Raw genomic sequence first — 17,956 nt, 5'->3', positions numbered from 1 at the left:
CTGCCTGCGTCACACGGAGAAAAGGTGAGTTGTGCAAGATGTCATGTAAATGCCAATGACATCACAAGAACGCCCTTCTCGAGAACTTTTTTTGTTGTTTTCAAGAATTACTTTTGAAAAATAACTCACTTTTAATTTCTAATACATAAATAGATAATGAACTTTCATTTCCCACACGTATGCACCATAAGGCTGTGCTTATAGTGCCCGGCGACGTTGCGCCACAACAAATACATTGGATGCGTCGCATGCACTTATAGTAAGCGCGACAGCGATGAAAATTTTTGAAGCCATTGAAATTTGATTTTGGGAGAGACAGTTGCCACGTGACTGTCTCTACGCCATTCACAGAGCGCCTACTGCACTCTGTCCGCCCCCTTCGGGACGTCACTGGCCTTGTCGCCAGCGACGTCGCTTCAAACTGAAGTGCAACTTTCGCCAGTGGCAACGGCAACGGGTGACGTCATCGGTCACGTCACCGTCGCTATAAACGCGGCCTAAGGAGTCATTTTTAATGGTCCTTAGATGACTGTCCATTCTGCTCTATCCCCAAAGATCACTACACACCTAGTACTGTATAAGCAACAGGATACTTTTCATGAGGTGGTGGAAGGGTTAAAAACCTTCTTCTACCAGTTTTCATAACTGTGTGTAATGCTATATGGAAGTTCTCTGTGCTCCCTGTTCTCCTTGCTAATCTCATATGACCTTTTTTCAATATGATGGGAACCCCGTTCCCCGTGCTAGAGAGAGTTTCAGTCCCAATAGCTTGAATAGAACTGGGAAGTGGGTTTTGCATCATAATTAATAGGAGCAAATCAAAAGTCTAAATGATCCTGAGCTGAAAGAGGAGGACAAGCAGAAAACTAAAGACAAAATAGCTGGAAAATGTTGCAGGGTTTGACATTGCTTAGCCAACAGTAATTAAGAGTGTGTTCTTTGCGTTTGGATACTGTACACAAATCACTCCCTTGTTAACTGACAAGACTATGTAAGAGAGGATTTTATTTCAGAAATATTGGCTTGTAATTAAAAAAAAAAAATAGCCAGATGATACTTGCAGAGAATATAAAAGCTGGACATCCCACCAACACTAATATTGGATGGAAGAGCAAAGTGCAGACCAGGCCTGGGTTAAAAAGTATGCCTACTATACAATGATAGGAGCCTGCACCGTATTGCACAACTAGGCACGTTCAGGGAAGGGGCAAGAACGTGATGATATCGCACTCTGCAGCCGTCACTGATGGGGTCCCAGACATAGGGTTGCCAGGTGTTCGGTCCTGAACTGGACTGTCCTGTATTTGGACACTCTGTCCAGTAAAAAATGAGAGGTACTGTAATACTGTACATGTATGTGTCCGGTATTTTCCTCCCTGGACATAGGGACCTGAAGCACCTTTCACCATTGCGTCCAGTATTTTTGGAGAAGCCACCTGGCAACCCTACCCAGGCACATCATAATACAATTGGCAAGTTTTATTTGCAAATCATCTCAAAAATTATACACATGAATTCAATGGGAATAGGCCACGGTTGGGGCCACGGTACCGCAGACTGTGCGGAGGTGTCAGCACGCTGAGTGAACAGACTGCATTAAGGCAGTGTTCGCGTCCATGTGGCGTGCGTGTGGAGGTGGGAGGGGACGCGCGCTGCCCAAGAAATCAGTTCAAATTGATTTCTTGGCGCGACAGTCCGGTCACGTGAGCAGTTCGCCAATGAGGGCGAACCAGCTCCGTGACGCCCCTAGACACGCCCCAAAGGCACGCCCACCGCGGCCAGGTAAGTGCCCGCTCACTGACCAGCCTCCGCATGCCACCGCACGGGCGAAGGCACCATGGCCCCAGCCTAACGTGTTTCGTGTGGCACATAGCGCTTCCTCAGAGGGTCCACACAGATGGAGAGAAAACCAGAAGTTTAAATACACCCCCCCCATCTTAAAAAGTGACAGAATCATAAAAACATATCTTGAAAGTTTACATGGAATGAGAAACCAAGTCCCAAGTCCCACTTAATAAGTTTAGCATTAAACTTTACCCAATACACTCATGTTTAACATCAAAACTACATATTAAACTTCATAAAATCAACGAATGAACATATCTTCATATGCATATCAAAAATGGTGTATAACAACTTAGTGAGCAAAATGTCCAAAAGGTATCAAAGGTATCAACAATCCCTTTAGATATAATTATATATGAATCAGGGAGCGCATAAGAGAAAGATATAGATATATAAAAATAATCTAAAAAAAAATTTTTGTAACAAAAGTTAATATAATTTGAAAGGGGTCCATTATTTGATTCCTATCTTGTCAGCAAGGGGGTTAAATAAGAGAGATATAGAGATACACAATGGAGTGTGATGTTGATAAAGATAAGTATAGGCAATGAGAGTTTTCAGCTCTGTAAATAAATCTCTTACTGTGAGATATCAAGTTCCCATCAAAACAGCTCCCATCTACTTCACTACGTAATCTCCCTAATACTTTACAGTATGTTTAAAGTCTTTAGTAGAAAAACTTCAATTTAGTTTAGACTGCACAGAGATTCAGTTTTGCTATCACCTGAAAGCCAAGGAAGTAAAAACTACATGAGAGATTGGATCCCTTTCTCAAGTTTGGCTGCGAAAAATACATGGATACAGTTATTATTTACCAACCTTAAATATGGGCTTGAGTAGGACGCTAATTTATAAGCCAATATATCACATTTAAGCAAGTGATTTCCAGAACATCCCAGTATTGTAACATGTAATATTTGCATTCATCAAGAAATAAAATTGAAGAGCTTGCAGCAGGTAGATCTCTGTCCCATTATTTACCCCAATTTAACGTTTAGAAACTATAGCCACACACAGCACACCTGAAGTGAGTGCAGCAGGCAGACATGGGCATTTGTGCTGCATCTGGAAGTAAAACAGAAGCAACATACAAACATTGCCTTGAGTTGGTGTCAGGTCACACAGCCTAATGTCACTTCACACTGCTTCAGATGATTATACTGAAGGTAATTCATTAACAGTGGGGAAGCTGGCTATGGGCAGAGGATACAAAGTGTAATCTTATACCTCCATGATTATGCCATTTGCCCCTCAAGGTCCCAAGATTAACCACACTCCTAAGCATGCATAGACATTACAAGCACTTTTGTATGTAAATAGATAGCGTTGCTTGAATACACTTACCCTAGATCAAGATAACTGGTGTGTTACAAAAAATAGCCACAAAGTCAGATTAGCCGATAGATACTTCCTTTGCAGAGTGTGAGCAGTGAATGTAATAGAGAGAAGACCTGCAGTTCTTCCTTTGCAGAGTGTGAGCAGTGAATGTAATAGAGAGAAAACCTGCAGTTCTTCCTTTGCAGAGTGTGAGCAGTGAATGTAATAGAGAGAAGACCTGCAGTTCTTCCTTTGCAGAGTGTGAGCAGTGAATGTAATAGAGAGAAGACCTGCAGTTCTTCCTTTGCAGAGTGTGAGCAGTGAATGTAATAGAGAGAAGACCTGCAGTTCTTCCTTTGCAGAGTGTGAGCAGTGAATGTAATAGAGAGAAGACCTGCAGTTCTTCCTTTGCAGAGTGTGAGCAGTGAATGTAATAGAGAGAAGACCTGCAGTTCTTCCTTTGCAGAGTGTGAGCAGTGAATGTAATAGAGAGAAGACCTGCAGTTCTTCCTTTGCAGAGTGTGCGCAGTGACTGAAGTTGATGCAGGGGCATGGAGATAGCAGTCTGAATGAAGCAGAACATGGAGGGGGCCGGGCCAAGGCATCCAATCGGATGGGAGGAGATTTGCATAGCCAGACTTTGAAATACACAGGCGATAAACACATATAATCAGGTTTTGCAGCATAATCGCGATAATATGTTTGCAGATATCATATAAGGAAGTGCTTTTGACTTGTTTTGCATGTAACCGTGTAATATGACCAACTTGTTCTCCCTATGCTTGGTAAGGTAGCTTCAGAGGAGACATATATACAAATTTGGTTATCGTTTAGCTATGGATGTGAGGGCGATCTGGCTGCGACATCTGTCACCCCATTGATCGCTAGGGTTGATTCGGCTGATCTGGCTGGCTAGGCGGGTGTCCCCTTCCTCCCTCACCACTCCATGTGCGTCCCTCCCGAAGCTGTGCGCTCGGTCGCAGAGGATGGCAACCCCCCGGTAGAGAAGCATTGATCTTCAGTCAAGGGTATACGAGTAGCTGCGCTCCCCTGCTAGAACCTCCAAACAAGCTCAAGCTCCCATTGTAGGAGAAACGTAGGGTAGTACAAGCTCCAAGTCTGCAGACACATCCAAGTGAGGCGCTGCACGTGGCAGTGTGCCTTTCTTTTCATACTCATCTTAGGCCTGTAATATAGAGAGCGCTGTTGCACCCCTTAGGCCTCGGTCCCGCTGCGCTCGTTGGCGCGGGCGGCGGGTCGCGAGTTCCCCACCAGCAGGGGAATCCTCGCGAGCTGGTCCCGGTCCCCCCTGGCTGCACAGAGCACTACACGCTGTAGCGCGTCAGCCGCTGGAGACACCAGAGAATGGTGTTTTCTAGCTTTGACGCGTGACGTGTGTGGCTGTGAGCCAATGGGGAGGGGAGGCTTCGGGAGGAGGAGAGGCTTCGGGGAGCGGGGAGGAGTGTGGAGTGAAAGCAGGTGAGTGCCTTTCTCTGTGTGTGTGTCTGAGTGCGTGCCTGTCTGTGTGTGTATGTGTCTGAGTGCGTGAGTGCCTGTCTGTGTGTGTGTGTGCCCGAGTGCCTGCCTCTGTCTGTGTGTGTGTGTGTGTATGAGTGCGTGAGTGCCTGCCTGTGTGTGTGTGTGTGTGTGTGCGCGTGTGTATGAATGAGTGCCTGCGTGTGTGTGTTTAAACTTACCTTCCAGCCCGAGTCCGTGGAGGGAGGGGGGGGAGAGTAGCGGGTCCCTCCGCTCAAGCCACGCCCCCCCTCCCTGTCAAACCGCCCACCTCCCGCCCACCTCCCGATCAAACCTCCCACCTCCCGCCCACCTCCCGATCAAACCTCCCACCTCCCGCCCACCTCCCGCTCCGGCTCCCGCTCCCTACAGACCGCAGATCGCGGTCTGTGTATCTCAGCGCACCGCCTGTCAGCAGCGCAGGTGCGCTGACTCTGGGAGCGGGGCCTTAGCCTTATTGTGCGCGCGCGTCAATTACAATTGACCGTGGGAGGCTGACGTTGAGACACGGGCGCGGTGGCATGGCAGACCAGAGAAATTGTATTTTCGCACTGTCGCCACGCCACGTGACGCTATGAACCAAGCCACGACATAGCCATGCCCCCTAGCCGCACACCCTCTACCAACGAAATGCCCGTGCCACGCGCAACGCCGTGCCCGCACACGCACACTCTACATTACAAGCCTAAGGCCGCGGCCCCAGTACCTTCTATGCGCTGTGTGTTCAAGCTCCGCCCCCCCCCCCCCAGTCAGTGCGGTCCCAGTTACCACCCTGTCGCGCACATTTCCCCAGCGGTGCGCGACAGGTTTTCACTGAGACGGGAATTTAAGCTCAGAGTTTGAGACGGAGGCGTGGCCACGCCCCCTCCGGCGGTTCAGCCAATGAGGGCGAACCAGCCGCGTGAGGTCATGGCCACGCCCCTGCAAACCCACCCACCACGCCCCCTCCCGTCGAAAACGCTCCCTCTCTCCCAGGACCGCAAATCGCGGTGCAGCGCTGTGCACGCGCTGCCCCCCGTCGGGCGCAGATGCTCCAGTGCTGACTGGGACCGCAGCCTAAAAAGCAATGCATGTTTATCATCATTCACACTTTCATTGCTCATTTTCAAATGTTTATCTTACCTTCTTTCCCAAATTAGAAATCTTTAACTAATTCTTATTTTTATGTTTACAATTTTTTAAAAATATTTTTTTAAATAATAATGCTTTAAATGTCTAAATATTAGAGCAGGGGTGCCCCCCCTTTTGGGGGGGGGGGGCACGGTGAGTGCAGAGGTCCCGCCCTCTTCCCCAAGGCATTTAATGCCGGGGGACAGCTCAAGGCCTCTGCAACTTCACTTACTCACCATGGCAGCAACGCTGCGTCATTACACACTTCAGAGCAGTGGGGAGAGCAGGCAGGGGGGCGCAAGGCAAAATGTTTGCGCACTGTGACGGGAGGGGGTAACCGGGCTCTATAATAAAGGTCAAGCCCGTTTTGGTTACCCCTGCTCCGTGTATAATGGTCCCAGAGAGTTAGCGCTTGGGCCCAGTAATATTGTATTACTGCATTATACTGTCGGTAATAAAAGCACTTTTTGTGTTTTTCCCACAGGGATTGCTAGTGTATGAGTTTCAAGGGGGGGAGGTGGTTTGCGGAGGAAACATTAACAGAATGTGCCTAGGAGGTTGGGGTCCAGAGTTACCTGGTTCCCCAATAAATGTACCCAGGAATCATGCCTGATTCTCGGATACATGTAGGCACATTGTCCCAGCAATACTTCCCCTTGAAAACATAAGCGCGACTCACCACTAGGGTACCCTGCTTCAGCACAGCCCAGAAAGGAGAATGAGGCACCGGGATAAATATGTATTCCTGTAGCTGAGGGAATCCCTACTGTAGGTTAATGGGGTTACCCCAGCTATGGCCAAGGTGACCAACAACCAGTATATGGTTTGTGGGTGCCATATTGGTTGAGGTTGAGGGAGGGGGGGACATTTTTCCTTTTCTGTTCCCTGTACCACAAGACTCAGAGTGTATTACAATATACTTTAATGTATTGTAATATGTTTTTACATTCGGAACCCATGTCCAAACAGGCAGCCCGTGCAAACCCATAGGCGCCTGTATGTCTACTGGACATCGGAGTTCAAAGCAGCCAGAGGATATCCAGAGGTGTGAACAGCATTTGGTCAGTGGGGAAAGCTGGAGTATTAGGTCCGGATATCAATGGCAGTTCTCCGGGATGCCACTTGTTCTGTCAGACCTAGTGGAGCCTGCCCAGCGGGTGGCATTGGGATGGCTTGGGGGTGGGGGGGTATGTGGCAGCCTTGCGCATGCCCCTTTGCTGTTTAGAATTTCCCGCTGCCCTGGCTTTTCCAGCCGGCTCGTTTCCGATTGGCTGTTTGAGAAAGTTCCCACTCACTGATTGGCTGTCCGCTCTGCTTCTATTTTGTGAATGAAGAAGAGAATACTATAAGAAGCCATGAGCCAATCAGATCGTGTGTTCCCCTTGAGTCTGAAATGAAAGAGTGCGGGCGGGCTTTTCAAAGATGCTTCGTTTGTAATAGAAAAGCAGCCGGTTTCGATTTCAAGCCTGAAAAGCCTGCCCGCCAGAGACTAAGTCCAGCATTTTGCACCAAAGTTCTCAAAATCGAATGTAGCGGTCGTGGCTGGGATTTTATGCTGATTTGAGTTCCAGGAGATTTGGGCTGACACGGTCTGGAGGGCCCAGTTCTCAGAAGAGACTGTAGTGGTGGCGTATAGAATTTTATGCCGATTTGGGTTCCAGGAGATGCCAGGCTAAGTCCCAGTCAGGGTAAAACTCTCCCATAGAGTTCCCTGCACCTAGGAAAGTCTAGTTTTCAACCCTAGCCTTAAAGTAAGTGCGTCTTTTCGTCTGTATTTTGTGTTTCTTTGTGTGTAAGTGAATTTATGCCGAATAAATTACAATTTATTTCACAACCTTGTTTTGCCCAATGAATGATCCCGGTAAAAAGATGTAAATAACCTGGTCTCCCATGACACGCACCCCTGTATTAAAGTATTAAATTGTTGATGTGACAGTATTTATTACATTTTAAATGTATGGTTTCATATACATGTAGTCATGCCATCTATTGCAACTAATCAGCTTTTCCTCCTGGCAGTAATTCCTGGTACAAGCATGCCTTGCCAGTAGTTGATATGGGGTTGTCCTCCTCCTTGGTGCTGCACTTGAGTGACAGCGGGAGGCGGTGACATCAGGCCTGGGCATGACCAATCATGAGACAGACCTGGTGCCCACCTCCTGGTTGTAATTAAGGGCACTGCCGCACCAAATTCAGTAGTGCCTCTAGCCACTTGAGAGGGGCAGGTCACACAGCCAAGAGCCAGAGTATTGGTCCTTCTCTGGTCCTCTTCCCTCCGGGGGAGAGTGAGTGTGTACCACACCTCTGCCTCTGCTAGAGGTGCAGGGAAGTGCTGGGACTGCTGCGGGTGCCCTTGGCCTGTAGTGAAGGTCCAGGGACTATTCTTCAGCGATAGCTGAGAGACTGCATTGGGCAGAACTCTGCCTTGTTACTGTGCTGTACAGTGAGGACAATAAACCGTTCCTGTTGATATACCTCCAGCCTGGTGTGTGATCTTACTGGGGGTGAGAGGTAATCGGTTCTACCGTGGGAGATCATCTTCAGTTCCCTAGGCCTACGGCAGATGGAGGCGCTGCACTGCTAAAGATATGTAGGGTATGAAACACGGTTACATACACATAATGGAGTAAACATATTATTGGATTGCACAAAGTACAACTATTTGTGATATAATACAGCACAAGTCATGTTGCAAATGCAATGCAGTTTAGTTACAAACTGCTCAATGTGTATTTTACTTGCTGAATTACTGTAAGGTCGCATCCATAATCCCTGTGATCATGCGCACGACGGCGCACGCAAAAGGCCATACCTCTATGTGGCAGGCCATAGAGCACGCAATGAAGCACGACCGTGCGCGCAGACAAAATAAGTTGATTTTGTCGTGCGACAGCCGGGTCAAGTGAGCGGTTCAGCCAAGGAGGGCGATCCGCTCATGTGACGTCACGGCACGCCTCCAACACACCTTCCCATTGCATCTCCCCCTCCCCATCGGCCACTGATCGCCTCTGGGGCAGGCGTGCACGACGCCACATGCTCCGTCACGCGTGCACCTACTATATCCGCAGCCTTAAGTGGAAACAGGTGATTATTTACATGTGTTAGAATGTGGCACAAATGCTGATCATCATGCAGAATGCTTGACATGTTTGCTATTGTTTGCCTGATACAATTTACTAAAGGTAAAGGCTTCCCTGTCATTGTTCAGACCAAATTGTGAGCTCCACGTCCCTCTGCATCAAAAGCTCATAATTGTGTACAAATAACCCTAAGGTGTGTGTCTTATATAACAATTAGATGGGCTATTTATAAAAAGCCTCCCAACTACAAAACGCATACTTAAAAAGGGCACATTGAATTATCAATAGAAAAAAAAAACATTGTTTTAATGGAATACATTTAGTTTGGTAAATCTGATGCTGATTTTTGTATTATTAATGCTAATTTAGAGACTTGGGTAAGAAGGTTCGCATATGTCCTCCATTTATATTAAATATAGGGCAAAGTACTGTAGGTATCTGCGCTGCTTTTGCGTCACTAGAAGCTGGTCTTAAAAGGCACCATAAACTTCTCATCCTGCTGTTCTTAACATCAGGATGGTAAATGTATCTTGAACCTCAGGGATAACATGAAAAAATGACTTATTCAACATTATTGTTAGCATATGGACTATGCCTACTTGGTCACTTGCATATAATTTACAATCAAACAGACTATGTCCCTGTCTATGCAACTGTGTGCAAAATAACATACTTTAAGATGTGGTTTTTCAAAGTCAAATGTGTAGCAATGAATCTTCACCAGCTCCTGCCTCCTAGCTGTTTATGTATCTGATGCTGCTGCTGTCAATCAACAAAGAATATCACCTGTACCCAATTTTCCAATTTACCTGGGCTTATAGATTGTAAGCTCCTTGAGGCAGGGCCTCTTCTAACACATAGGCTTATCTAACACGTAGGCTTTTCCTACCTCTTCTAATACAATTTTGATATTGTCTGTAAAGGTTACATACGCCAATAATCATATCTCTAACTTTCCATGAAATGTCTGTGCATTGACTGTATAACCTCTGTTCATGTAATGCAACCATGTATTATTTGTCATTATAACTCTATGCCCAGGACATACTTGAAAACGAGAGGTAATTCTCAATGTACAGTATTACTTTCTGGTAAAACATTTTATAAATAAATATGTGAGTGGAGGAATACAATTCAACATCTCATTCCTATAATTTATTGGACCTTCACTGCACAATAATTATTCAATTATTTCGAAGGCTGCGTCCCTGCTGACACTGAGCGTGCTGTGCGCTCGGCGCTTGCCACTTTTACATCTGTACTCTTTATGTTGACGTCCCCGCTCACGCACGCTTTCCCAAGATTGGCGCTTGAGGAGACACAAAAAGTGACTTTGAAGCATGCTCAACATGCCCCCAACGCCCCCCCCCCCCCCCCACCCTGCTCCCGCTTGCAAAATAGACAGGACACCCAGCGCTCGTGCTTAGAGAGTTGCTGACGTCACCGCTCTCAAGCATAAACGCGGTCAGCGCCAGCGGGGATGCAGTCTAATGTATTTCCAAAGTATTTTTGCTTCTATTTAAATGTGAATACTTTATAACAGAAGTAACTGGACCAGTTATTCAGATATGCAAAAACTGAATAAGTGACATAGGTGAGGTAAAAGGAGTGACACAGGTGAGGTAGAAGGAGTGACACAGGTGAGGTAGAAGGAGTGACACAGGTGAGGTAAAAGGAGTGACACAGGTGAGGTAGAAGGAGTGACACAGGTGAGGTAAAAGGAGTGACACAGGTGAGGTAGAAGGAGTGACACAGGTGAGGTAGAAGGAGTGACACAGGTGAGGTAGAAGGAGTGGCTCAGTGAGCTGGAGGCTCTGAAATGGAGTGTGACGCAGAAGATCCTAGTTCATAATCCCGATTTGTGACCTTGGGCAAGTCACTTTATCTCCCTGTGCCTCAGGCACCAAAAACATTGATTGTAAACTCAACTGGGCAAGGACTGTGTCTGTAAACATCCTACGTGTTCCGTACTGCGCACTATACTGTACTTGTGAAGCGCTTTGAGTTCCATTGGGAGAAAAGTGCAATATAAAATAAAGTTGTTAAAAAGGTGTGGAGGAAATTATTTTAACAGGTGTTTAGTATATTCATTTTAACATTGATTGTTACATATGCATCTGTTTCAGTGGCTTTGTCTTTTTCCATATGTAACCTCTAAGGCCTGGTCCCCGCTGGCTACTGACGCTGCAGGGATGGGAGCCCTCCCCTCAATGGCGCAGGGCCCGCTGCGAGGGGGGGCCGCAGCGCTGTGGCGAGAGTTGCTCCTGCTCTCAATAGAATTGAGAGCAGGACTCGCGACGGAGCGCTAAGCCACGCCCCCCGCCAATGCGGTCGAACCTGCCGGGTGACGTCATGGCCGCGCCCCGTCACTCCCCCGTCACGTTCCCCCCCCCCCCCCCGGTCTCTCTTCCTGCAGCTCACTGCAGACCGGGGAATCTTCTGTACGCGCCGCCAGCCTCGCGGGCGCGCGTCTGCGGAGGTACTGGGGCCTCAGCTTAAGGGAGGTGTCCTGGCCCAGCGGCAAAACTGGTGTAAAAACGCTGAACCAAATTTATCAATCAAGAAAATCAGTGTGGTTTCAAAGAGAATGTTTCTCCTTAATACGTTTGGTGCCGTTTCATTATGCCAGTTTGTACAGCTGGGAGACATTTAATAAATGACACCCTAAATTCATTCCAGGTTAAAAAAAAAGTAAAAAAAAGTGGAGTTGCACTTTATTGGTTATCGTTTGAATCCATATGAATAAACGTGGTCCATTTTTGCATTAACTGTTGGTGATTATCATCAAATAAAAATACTACTTGTGAGCACATTCATGGCTCAGACCGGTCTGTAACCATGCCCTTCCCCGTTATCTCTTAGCATACAGTGTTTCCACTGCAGCCAGGGAGTCTGGATAATAATAGCCTGTTACTTTTTGCTCCATGTCCATTTAATGAAAGGCAGAAGAGCACATTAACTGTTCAGAAAATATCCCAACATTATTTAATAACTAATATCCTCAAAGGCCTCTTCCACCCTGTCATGATAATTGAAATATTCAGTATCTTAATAATCTGACACAACAAAATAGAGACATAGAATTCCCCAACAAAAGAAGTAGTAAGAAGGAGTGGCTCAGTGGCTCAGTGGCTCAGTGGCTCAGTGGCTCAGTGGCTCAGTGGCTCAGTGGCTCAGTGGCTCAGTGGCTCAGTGGCTCAGTGGCTCAGTGGCTCAGTGGCTCAGTGGCTCAGTGGCTCAGTGGCTCAGTGAGTATTGGTATTGACTCTGTCCACAATGACACTGAGTTTGAATCAGCAGACCAAGGTTCAATTCCCAGTGTCTGCTCCTCGTAACCTTGGGCAATGACTTTTTTCAGTAAAAATTCTTATGTGCTGCATACTGTACCGTGCACTATACTGTCATTGTGAAGTACTTTGAGTCCCATTTGGAGAAAAGTGCTATAAGAAATGAATTTATTATTACTTACAGGGAGGCTTGCAAAATGTTAATAAGGAACAAAAAAAACAGCAATGTGTCAGGTCCAACATGAACCATTCATCAGGTGGAATGTCCATATTGGACCTGAAATGTTGCTTGCTCTTGAACAAATGGTTACCTAGTTGCTAGACGTCTTGTAAGTAGAGTCTTCTATTTTTGGGGAATTCTGTTTCTTTAAGTCAGGGGAGCGCAAACGTTTCCTGCTGCGCCCCCCTGTCTGCCTGCTCCGGAGCTCAAGGCCTACCCCCCCCCCCCCTCTTACCTGGCAGCTGCGTCAAATGACGCTCCGGTGTCACGTAACATCAGGTCATGTGACCCGTGGTGTCATTTGACGCCTGTGACGTCACGTCACATGACCCCGCTGCGTCATTTGCCGCCGCATTGCCGTGGAGACGTCTGAATCCCGGTACGTTTTATTGTTGCAGGGGCCTCACGCGATCCCCCTGCATTTAATTTAAATGCCTGGGGGAAGAGCGCGGGACCTCTGCAACAGCCCCCGCCCCTCAGACAAATTTTGCGCCCCCCAGTTTGCGCACCCCTGCTCTAAGTATATTGAATTAGCCACTAAATGTGAGAAGTAAAGGTGTGATTACACATTTGCTAAATAATTACAGTATCAACTCTGTTTTCTTTGACTCGTATATTCGTTGGTGTAAAGTGCAAGCTATTTGATAGTGCATTTGAATACTAGAGACATGCAAAAATGCAGTAGTACTTTTTTTTTTTAAATTTGTGTTTTCGTCAAACATTTTGCCAAGTCTTAATGGGTTAATCATGTCACCGAATGAGTCTTAGGTTTTGCAATTTCACAAGCTTTCAGTTAAATATCGCCAGATAGGGAGTGAAACATGGTATGTGTGCCCTATAATCTATAAGAACAGAGACTGCTGTTTTGTAGTTTGTTTGTTTGTTTTTTGGTAATTTAAACAAATGTCAATATCTATTAAAAAAAAATCTCTAACTAAAGATGGCCTGTTTTATGATCTATTAGAAATCGAAAGCTGTGAACCAAGCAAAAATATTTTGAAATACATGTTTATTATTTACTTTGCCTTTTTTCCCTCAGATGGCTTCTGTGACCCGCGAGTTCATTTCAGGTACGAATCGGAGGAGTAACATGTTAGTGGTTATCATGTCTGTCCATATGAATAAACGTGAAGTACATTCTCATGTGAACTCTATCAGTCACAAGCACATTAATCCTTCCTGGAAGATATCCACAGCACTGACAAGCTGGAGAACTAACTGCTGACTGGTAACTTGAAATATAGTTTTGCTCTGTGACCCGAAGTGCTCTCTAAACAAGACACATAAAAAGAGTAAGCAACATGCATAGACCAGTGGTTTTCAACCATTTTAAGGTAAAGTAAACCTATAATGGTATATTGTGAAATACTGGAGAACCCTCACCCTCCCTCTCTACTCCCCCCCCCCCCCAATAACACACACACTTCTCCCCCTCCCCAAGAATGTTACCTTGGGGTGAGGAGGCCTTCGGTGCTGCACCGGTTGTGAGGACGGAAGTTGGACTTTCGGCACAGACTGGTTGGGGGGTTTGCAGTGTAGGCCTGGGGCCGCATTGGGGAGCCGCGGGGCCCTGGACTGTCCTGGACAGTTTGGACAGTTAGCCCAGTTCTCCCTCAGTCAGCCACAGAACCCACAAGGACTTGGTTTTACCAAGAGCTGCAGGGCAGCAGTGCTATCCTGTGACGTCACCCTGCGCTGCCGCCGAGCGGCATCTGGATTATACTGGGGAGACAGGGGAGAGGAGGCTTGGAGGCGTGGCGGAGGCGTGGCCCTGACACGGCCCTAGCCAGAGAAAAACACATTTTGAAGTCTCTTTCCCAGCCTTCCGCTTGGCAGTACGGCGCGCCACGACCGTCACCATCGGTGTGAGCACTTTAATTGGATTTATGCTACTTGTTTTGGTGCTGCATGGCGCCGCTACACGCGACGCCATGCACGTTTTTCGGTATAATCACGACCTAAGGAATCTCCGTGGAACCCGAGTTAAAAATCACTGACATAGACAGTAGTAATAGAGAGATGGTGCTGGGGGGGTGGCGTGCCACTGCTTTTTGTATTCGCACAATTACAATGCTCCTTTTTTTTAAAGTTGGGGGGATCAATTTATGAATGGTTCTCTCTGTTTTTGTTTCTAAAGCATAAATATTGTATAAACCGTTCTGAAAGAAGCTCCCAGAGAACTGCTCCCACACAGTACTTTACCACTACTTTATTAAGTCACTTCTACCACTGCGTATAGAGTAACATATTAGGTCAGTAGCTTTGCTGCCAGAGAGCTTGCAATGTGTTACAAAGCAGCAAAGAAATGACATGAATTGATCTTTAAAAAGAAAGATATGAAACAGCAAGGTTTATACTGTACATATTGCTGCTGTTATTGTGCTCCGATGTGGAACTGCACTTTGTGTCACTCTGCTGACTCATGTTACACACAGTACAGGGATCTTGCCCCAATGACTGGTACAGCGCCACCTGGAGAAGGGAGTCTGTCATAGCAGAATACCAGGACAGTTCATATTCATATTCCTATTCACAGCCCAATCTGTCATTCAGAACAGTATATGCAGTTCTCTTCTTTCAGACATATCTGTGTCCATGTACAAGTCCATACTGTACTAAAAACGCTGTGTAATACAGCAGGCATACATAAGCTTATAGGTATCCATGTTAAAATGAACAAGAAGCAAAAGGCGACGCACTGTGAATGCTCATTTGCATGTCAGTACCCAGAATCCCTGACTGCAGTGGAAGCATTGTAGATAATAGGGTATCTGCCGGTTCGCACCGGTTGCTAAAATGTTCTTAGTTTCTTAGCAGAACTGGTGCGACTAGCCCTACCTTCCCCCTCAAAAACTCCGCTCTGTGTCCTGCTGCTGCATAGCTGTGCGAGGACCCCATGGGGTGAAGCACTCAGCAGCCACTCTGCCTCTCTCACCTTCACGGTGCTGATTCGGGGGGGGGAGGGAGGTATGGAAGCCCAGAGCATGGATTGCTCAGTTGCGCAAGTGCTGTGGAGGGGAACCCTGGCGTTACTCCATCAAGCGCTTGAAGAAGGAGAGCCTGCCTGCTGGTGCTCCATTCCCCGACCAATCTTCCGTCTACCAGGTGAGTGCTCCCCCGCTCCCCCACGCGCTGTCCTATACAGCTGACAGAAAAAAACTCACAATTGTATTTGCACTGGTTGCAGGTTGCACTTAGGGACATTTGTATTGCACTGGTTCCCCTGGTCTCTCTCCCCCCTCTCTGGTCTCTCTCGCCCCTGGTCTCTCTCTCCCCCCATGGTCTCCCCACTGTCCACCCTGGACTCCCCCCCCCCCTGGTATCCAGCCTGTCCACCCTGGACTCTCCCCCCCCCCCTTGTCTCTCTTCCCCCTCTCTGGTCTCTCTTCTCTCCCCCTGGTCTCTCTCCCCCTCCCCTGAACTCTCCCCCCCCCTTGTCTCTCTTCCCCTCCCTGGTCTCTCTTCCTCCTCCCTGGTCTCTCTTCTCTCCCCCTGCTCTCTCTCTTCTCTCCCCCTGGTCTCTCTCTCTCTTCCCCCCCCCCTGGTCTCTCCCCCCCACCCCCACCATGGTCTCTCTTCCCCCCCACCATAGTCTCTCCCCTCCCCCTCTATAAAAGGGCGGTAAGGTGAGAACCTCTCTGAGACCAGAATGTGCTCACAAGTAGTAATTGTATTTGCAGTCAGGGCCGGTGTAACCACTAGGTAACTTAGGCGGTCGCCAAGAGTGGCACATTTTGGGGAGTAGCTGGAGCAGATGAAGAGGAGGACAACGGGCGGCGGGAGCAGAGCAAGGCAGTGATAGAGGAGGATAGTGGTGGGAGAAAAGCAGGGTGGTGGGAGCAGAGGAGGAGGATGGTCGGGGAGGAGCATGTTGCTCCAGTGGTGGTTCTTCCCTACTCAACTTCAAGAAGAACGCAGCCAGCCAGGTGGCATTTTTTATTGAGTGGTGTAGTGAAAGAATGAGGAGGAGGGAGAGTGAGAGAATGAGTAGGAGGGGGAGGGAGAGAATGAGTAGGAGGGGAGGGAGAGAATGAAGAGGGGGAAGTGAGAGAAGGAGGAGGGAGTGAGAGAATGAGGGGTGGAGTGAGAGAATGAGGAGGGGTGAGAGAGAAGAAGGGGCATAAGAGAATGAGGAGTGGGATGAGAGAGGAGGGGGTGTGAGAGAGGAGGTTGAGGAGGAAAGGTGAGAGAGGATGAGGAAGGGAGTTAGAGGATGAGAAAGGGGGTAAGATAGGGTGAGGGAGGTGAGAGAGGATGGGGGAAGAGGGTTGGGAGAAAGAGAGAGAATGGGGAAAGGGAGAGAGTGGGGGTATAACTGGAAAAAAAACCAGAAAGTCAATATAAACTAATTTGTGGCAAAGACAAAAAGTTACAAACACAAGAAGAGAAAAAATAGCTCAATTTGGCACTAGGGCAGCCTGTGAACAGAGTGCTCTGCAGGTTATAAAATAAAATGCTGGAACTTAAAATTGGCGTGTTGCCAAAATGATGACTGAAAGGTTCTACAGTATGTAGCAGAGTGCCCATCCTTACCTCCTGTGAGGGGGAGCTACTGGGTTGCCGCCGGAGCTCCGCGCAGCATCGGGAGTGCGGGGACGGCCATCTTGCACAGGCACGCATGGGCAGTGTGCAGAGTGCGACGGCCATCTTAAGACGGCTGTACAAGACACAGCACGGGACTACAAGTCCCAGGATCCTATGGGGGTAGGTAATACCACATGGGATAGCCCAACCAATAGGAGTCGCGCAGGCAGGAGGAAGGGGATATCCTCCGAGTGCGAAAACCCTGCGAGGCAGTCGGATGGAGGGCAGCAAGATAGCATGTAGTGTCCAGGGAGCAGTGCCCCTGGACTAGGCCTAGGCTTGCCCCTTAGGCCCCAGCAAGGCCCTGATTCACCCCAGCGGAGTGTAGCAGGAAAGGCCCCAGATTATTGTATCGTAGTGCTGTTGCACTGGTGACCGGATGTCCATGTGGTGCTCTGCGGTCTGGGACCAGGCCAGAGGATTCTGAGACATTCAGTTGAGACCCTCTTGCTGGAGCTCACCTCGTGAGGAGGATGAGGACCCTAAGGAGTGAAGGGAATGGTGTCGGAAGCCCCGCGGCGTGTGACTGACTGTTCCTTTTCCGACGGATGCACCTGGGTACAGGGGTGCCCAGGAAGGTACACACGTGCACCAACGGTTCACAGGGGTAGCGCTACCTCATATTTGGGTGGGACGCTGGGAAGGACACCAGGGGTATTGGTGCCACCGCACCCTCAGTACTTTGGGGGAACCACCACGGTTGGGTCATTGGGTGTACACTGTGGGTACAGGAGTACTGTTATGTGGTTGTTATATATTAGTGTGTGTAAAGTACATTGTGTGTATTATTCATCACTGTTTATTGGTTTCTTTGAGGGGTTATCATGCCCATGTTGGGATCCCTCATAGGTGGAGGCGCTGCACTGCAAGAGAGAGAGCTCATCCCAGGCTCCCAGCGGCGGAGGCTAAGGCCTCCAATGAGCAAACAGGTATAGCAGCACGTGTAGTTTCCCTTAGGCATAGGGAAAGGGGGCTACAAGTATAAGGAAGCAGATGGT

At 48.0% G+C, this 17,956-nt stretch overlaps 1 protein-coding gene across 3 annotated transcripts in view; it reads right to left on the bottom strand.

Moving 5' to 3' along the window:
- The window catches only part of LOC142493710 (glutathione S-transferase-like), a 42,582-nt gene extending 28,598 nt beyond the window's left edge, over nt 1-13,984 (bottom strand). For 2 of the 3 annotated variants that reach the window (XM_075598201.1, XM_075598202.1), the window contains exon 1: nt 3,190-3,712. Coding sequence is in view for 1 of the 3 variants with exons in the window: in XM_075598200.1 (XP_075454315.1) it covers nt 13,824-13,927 (104 nt within the window). In the remaining 2 variants the exon portion in view is untranslated. Of the gene's footprint in view, nt 1-3,189; nt 3,713-13,823 lie in introns of those variants that run through there. The other variant, XM_075598200.1, reaches the window with a different exon arrangement.
- Nucleotides 13,985-17,956: the final 3,972 nt, after the last annotated feature.

Source organism: Ascaphus truei, chromosome 4 (assembly GCF_040206685.1).
Source record: "Ascaphus truei isolate aAscTru1 chromosome 4, aAscTru1.hap1, whole genome shotgun sequence".
NCBI classification, from domain to species: Eukaryota; Metazoa; Chordata; class Amphibia; order Anura; family Ascaphidae; genus Ascaphus; species Ascaphus truei.
Note: the sequence above shows the minus strand (reverse complement) of the source record. Positions and strands in the feature narration are given on the sequence as shown.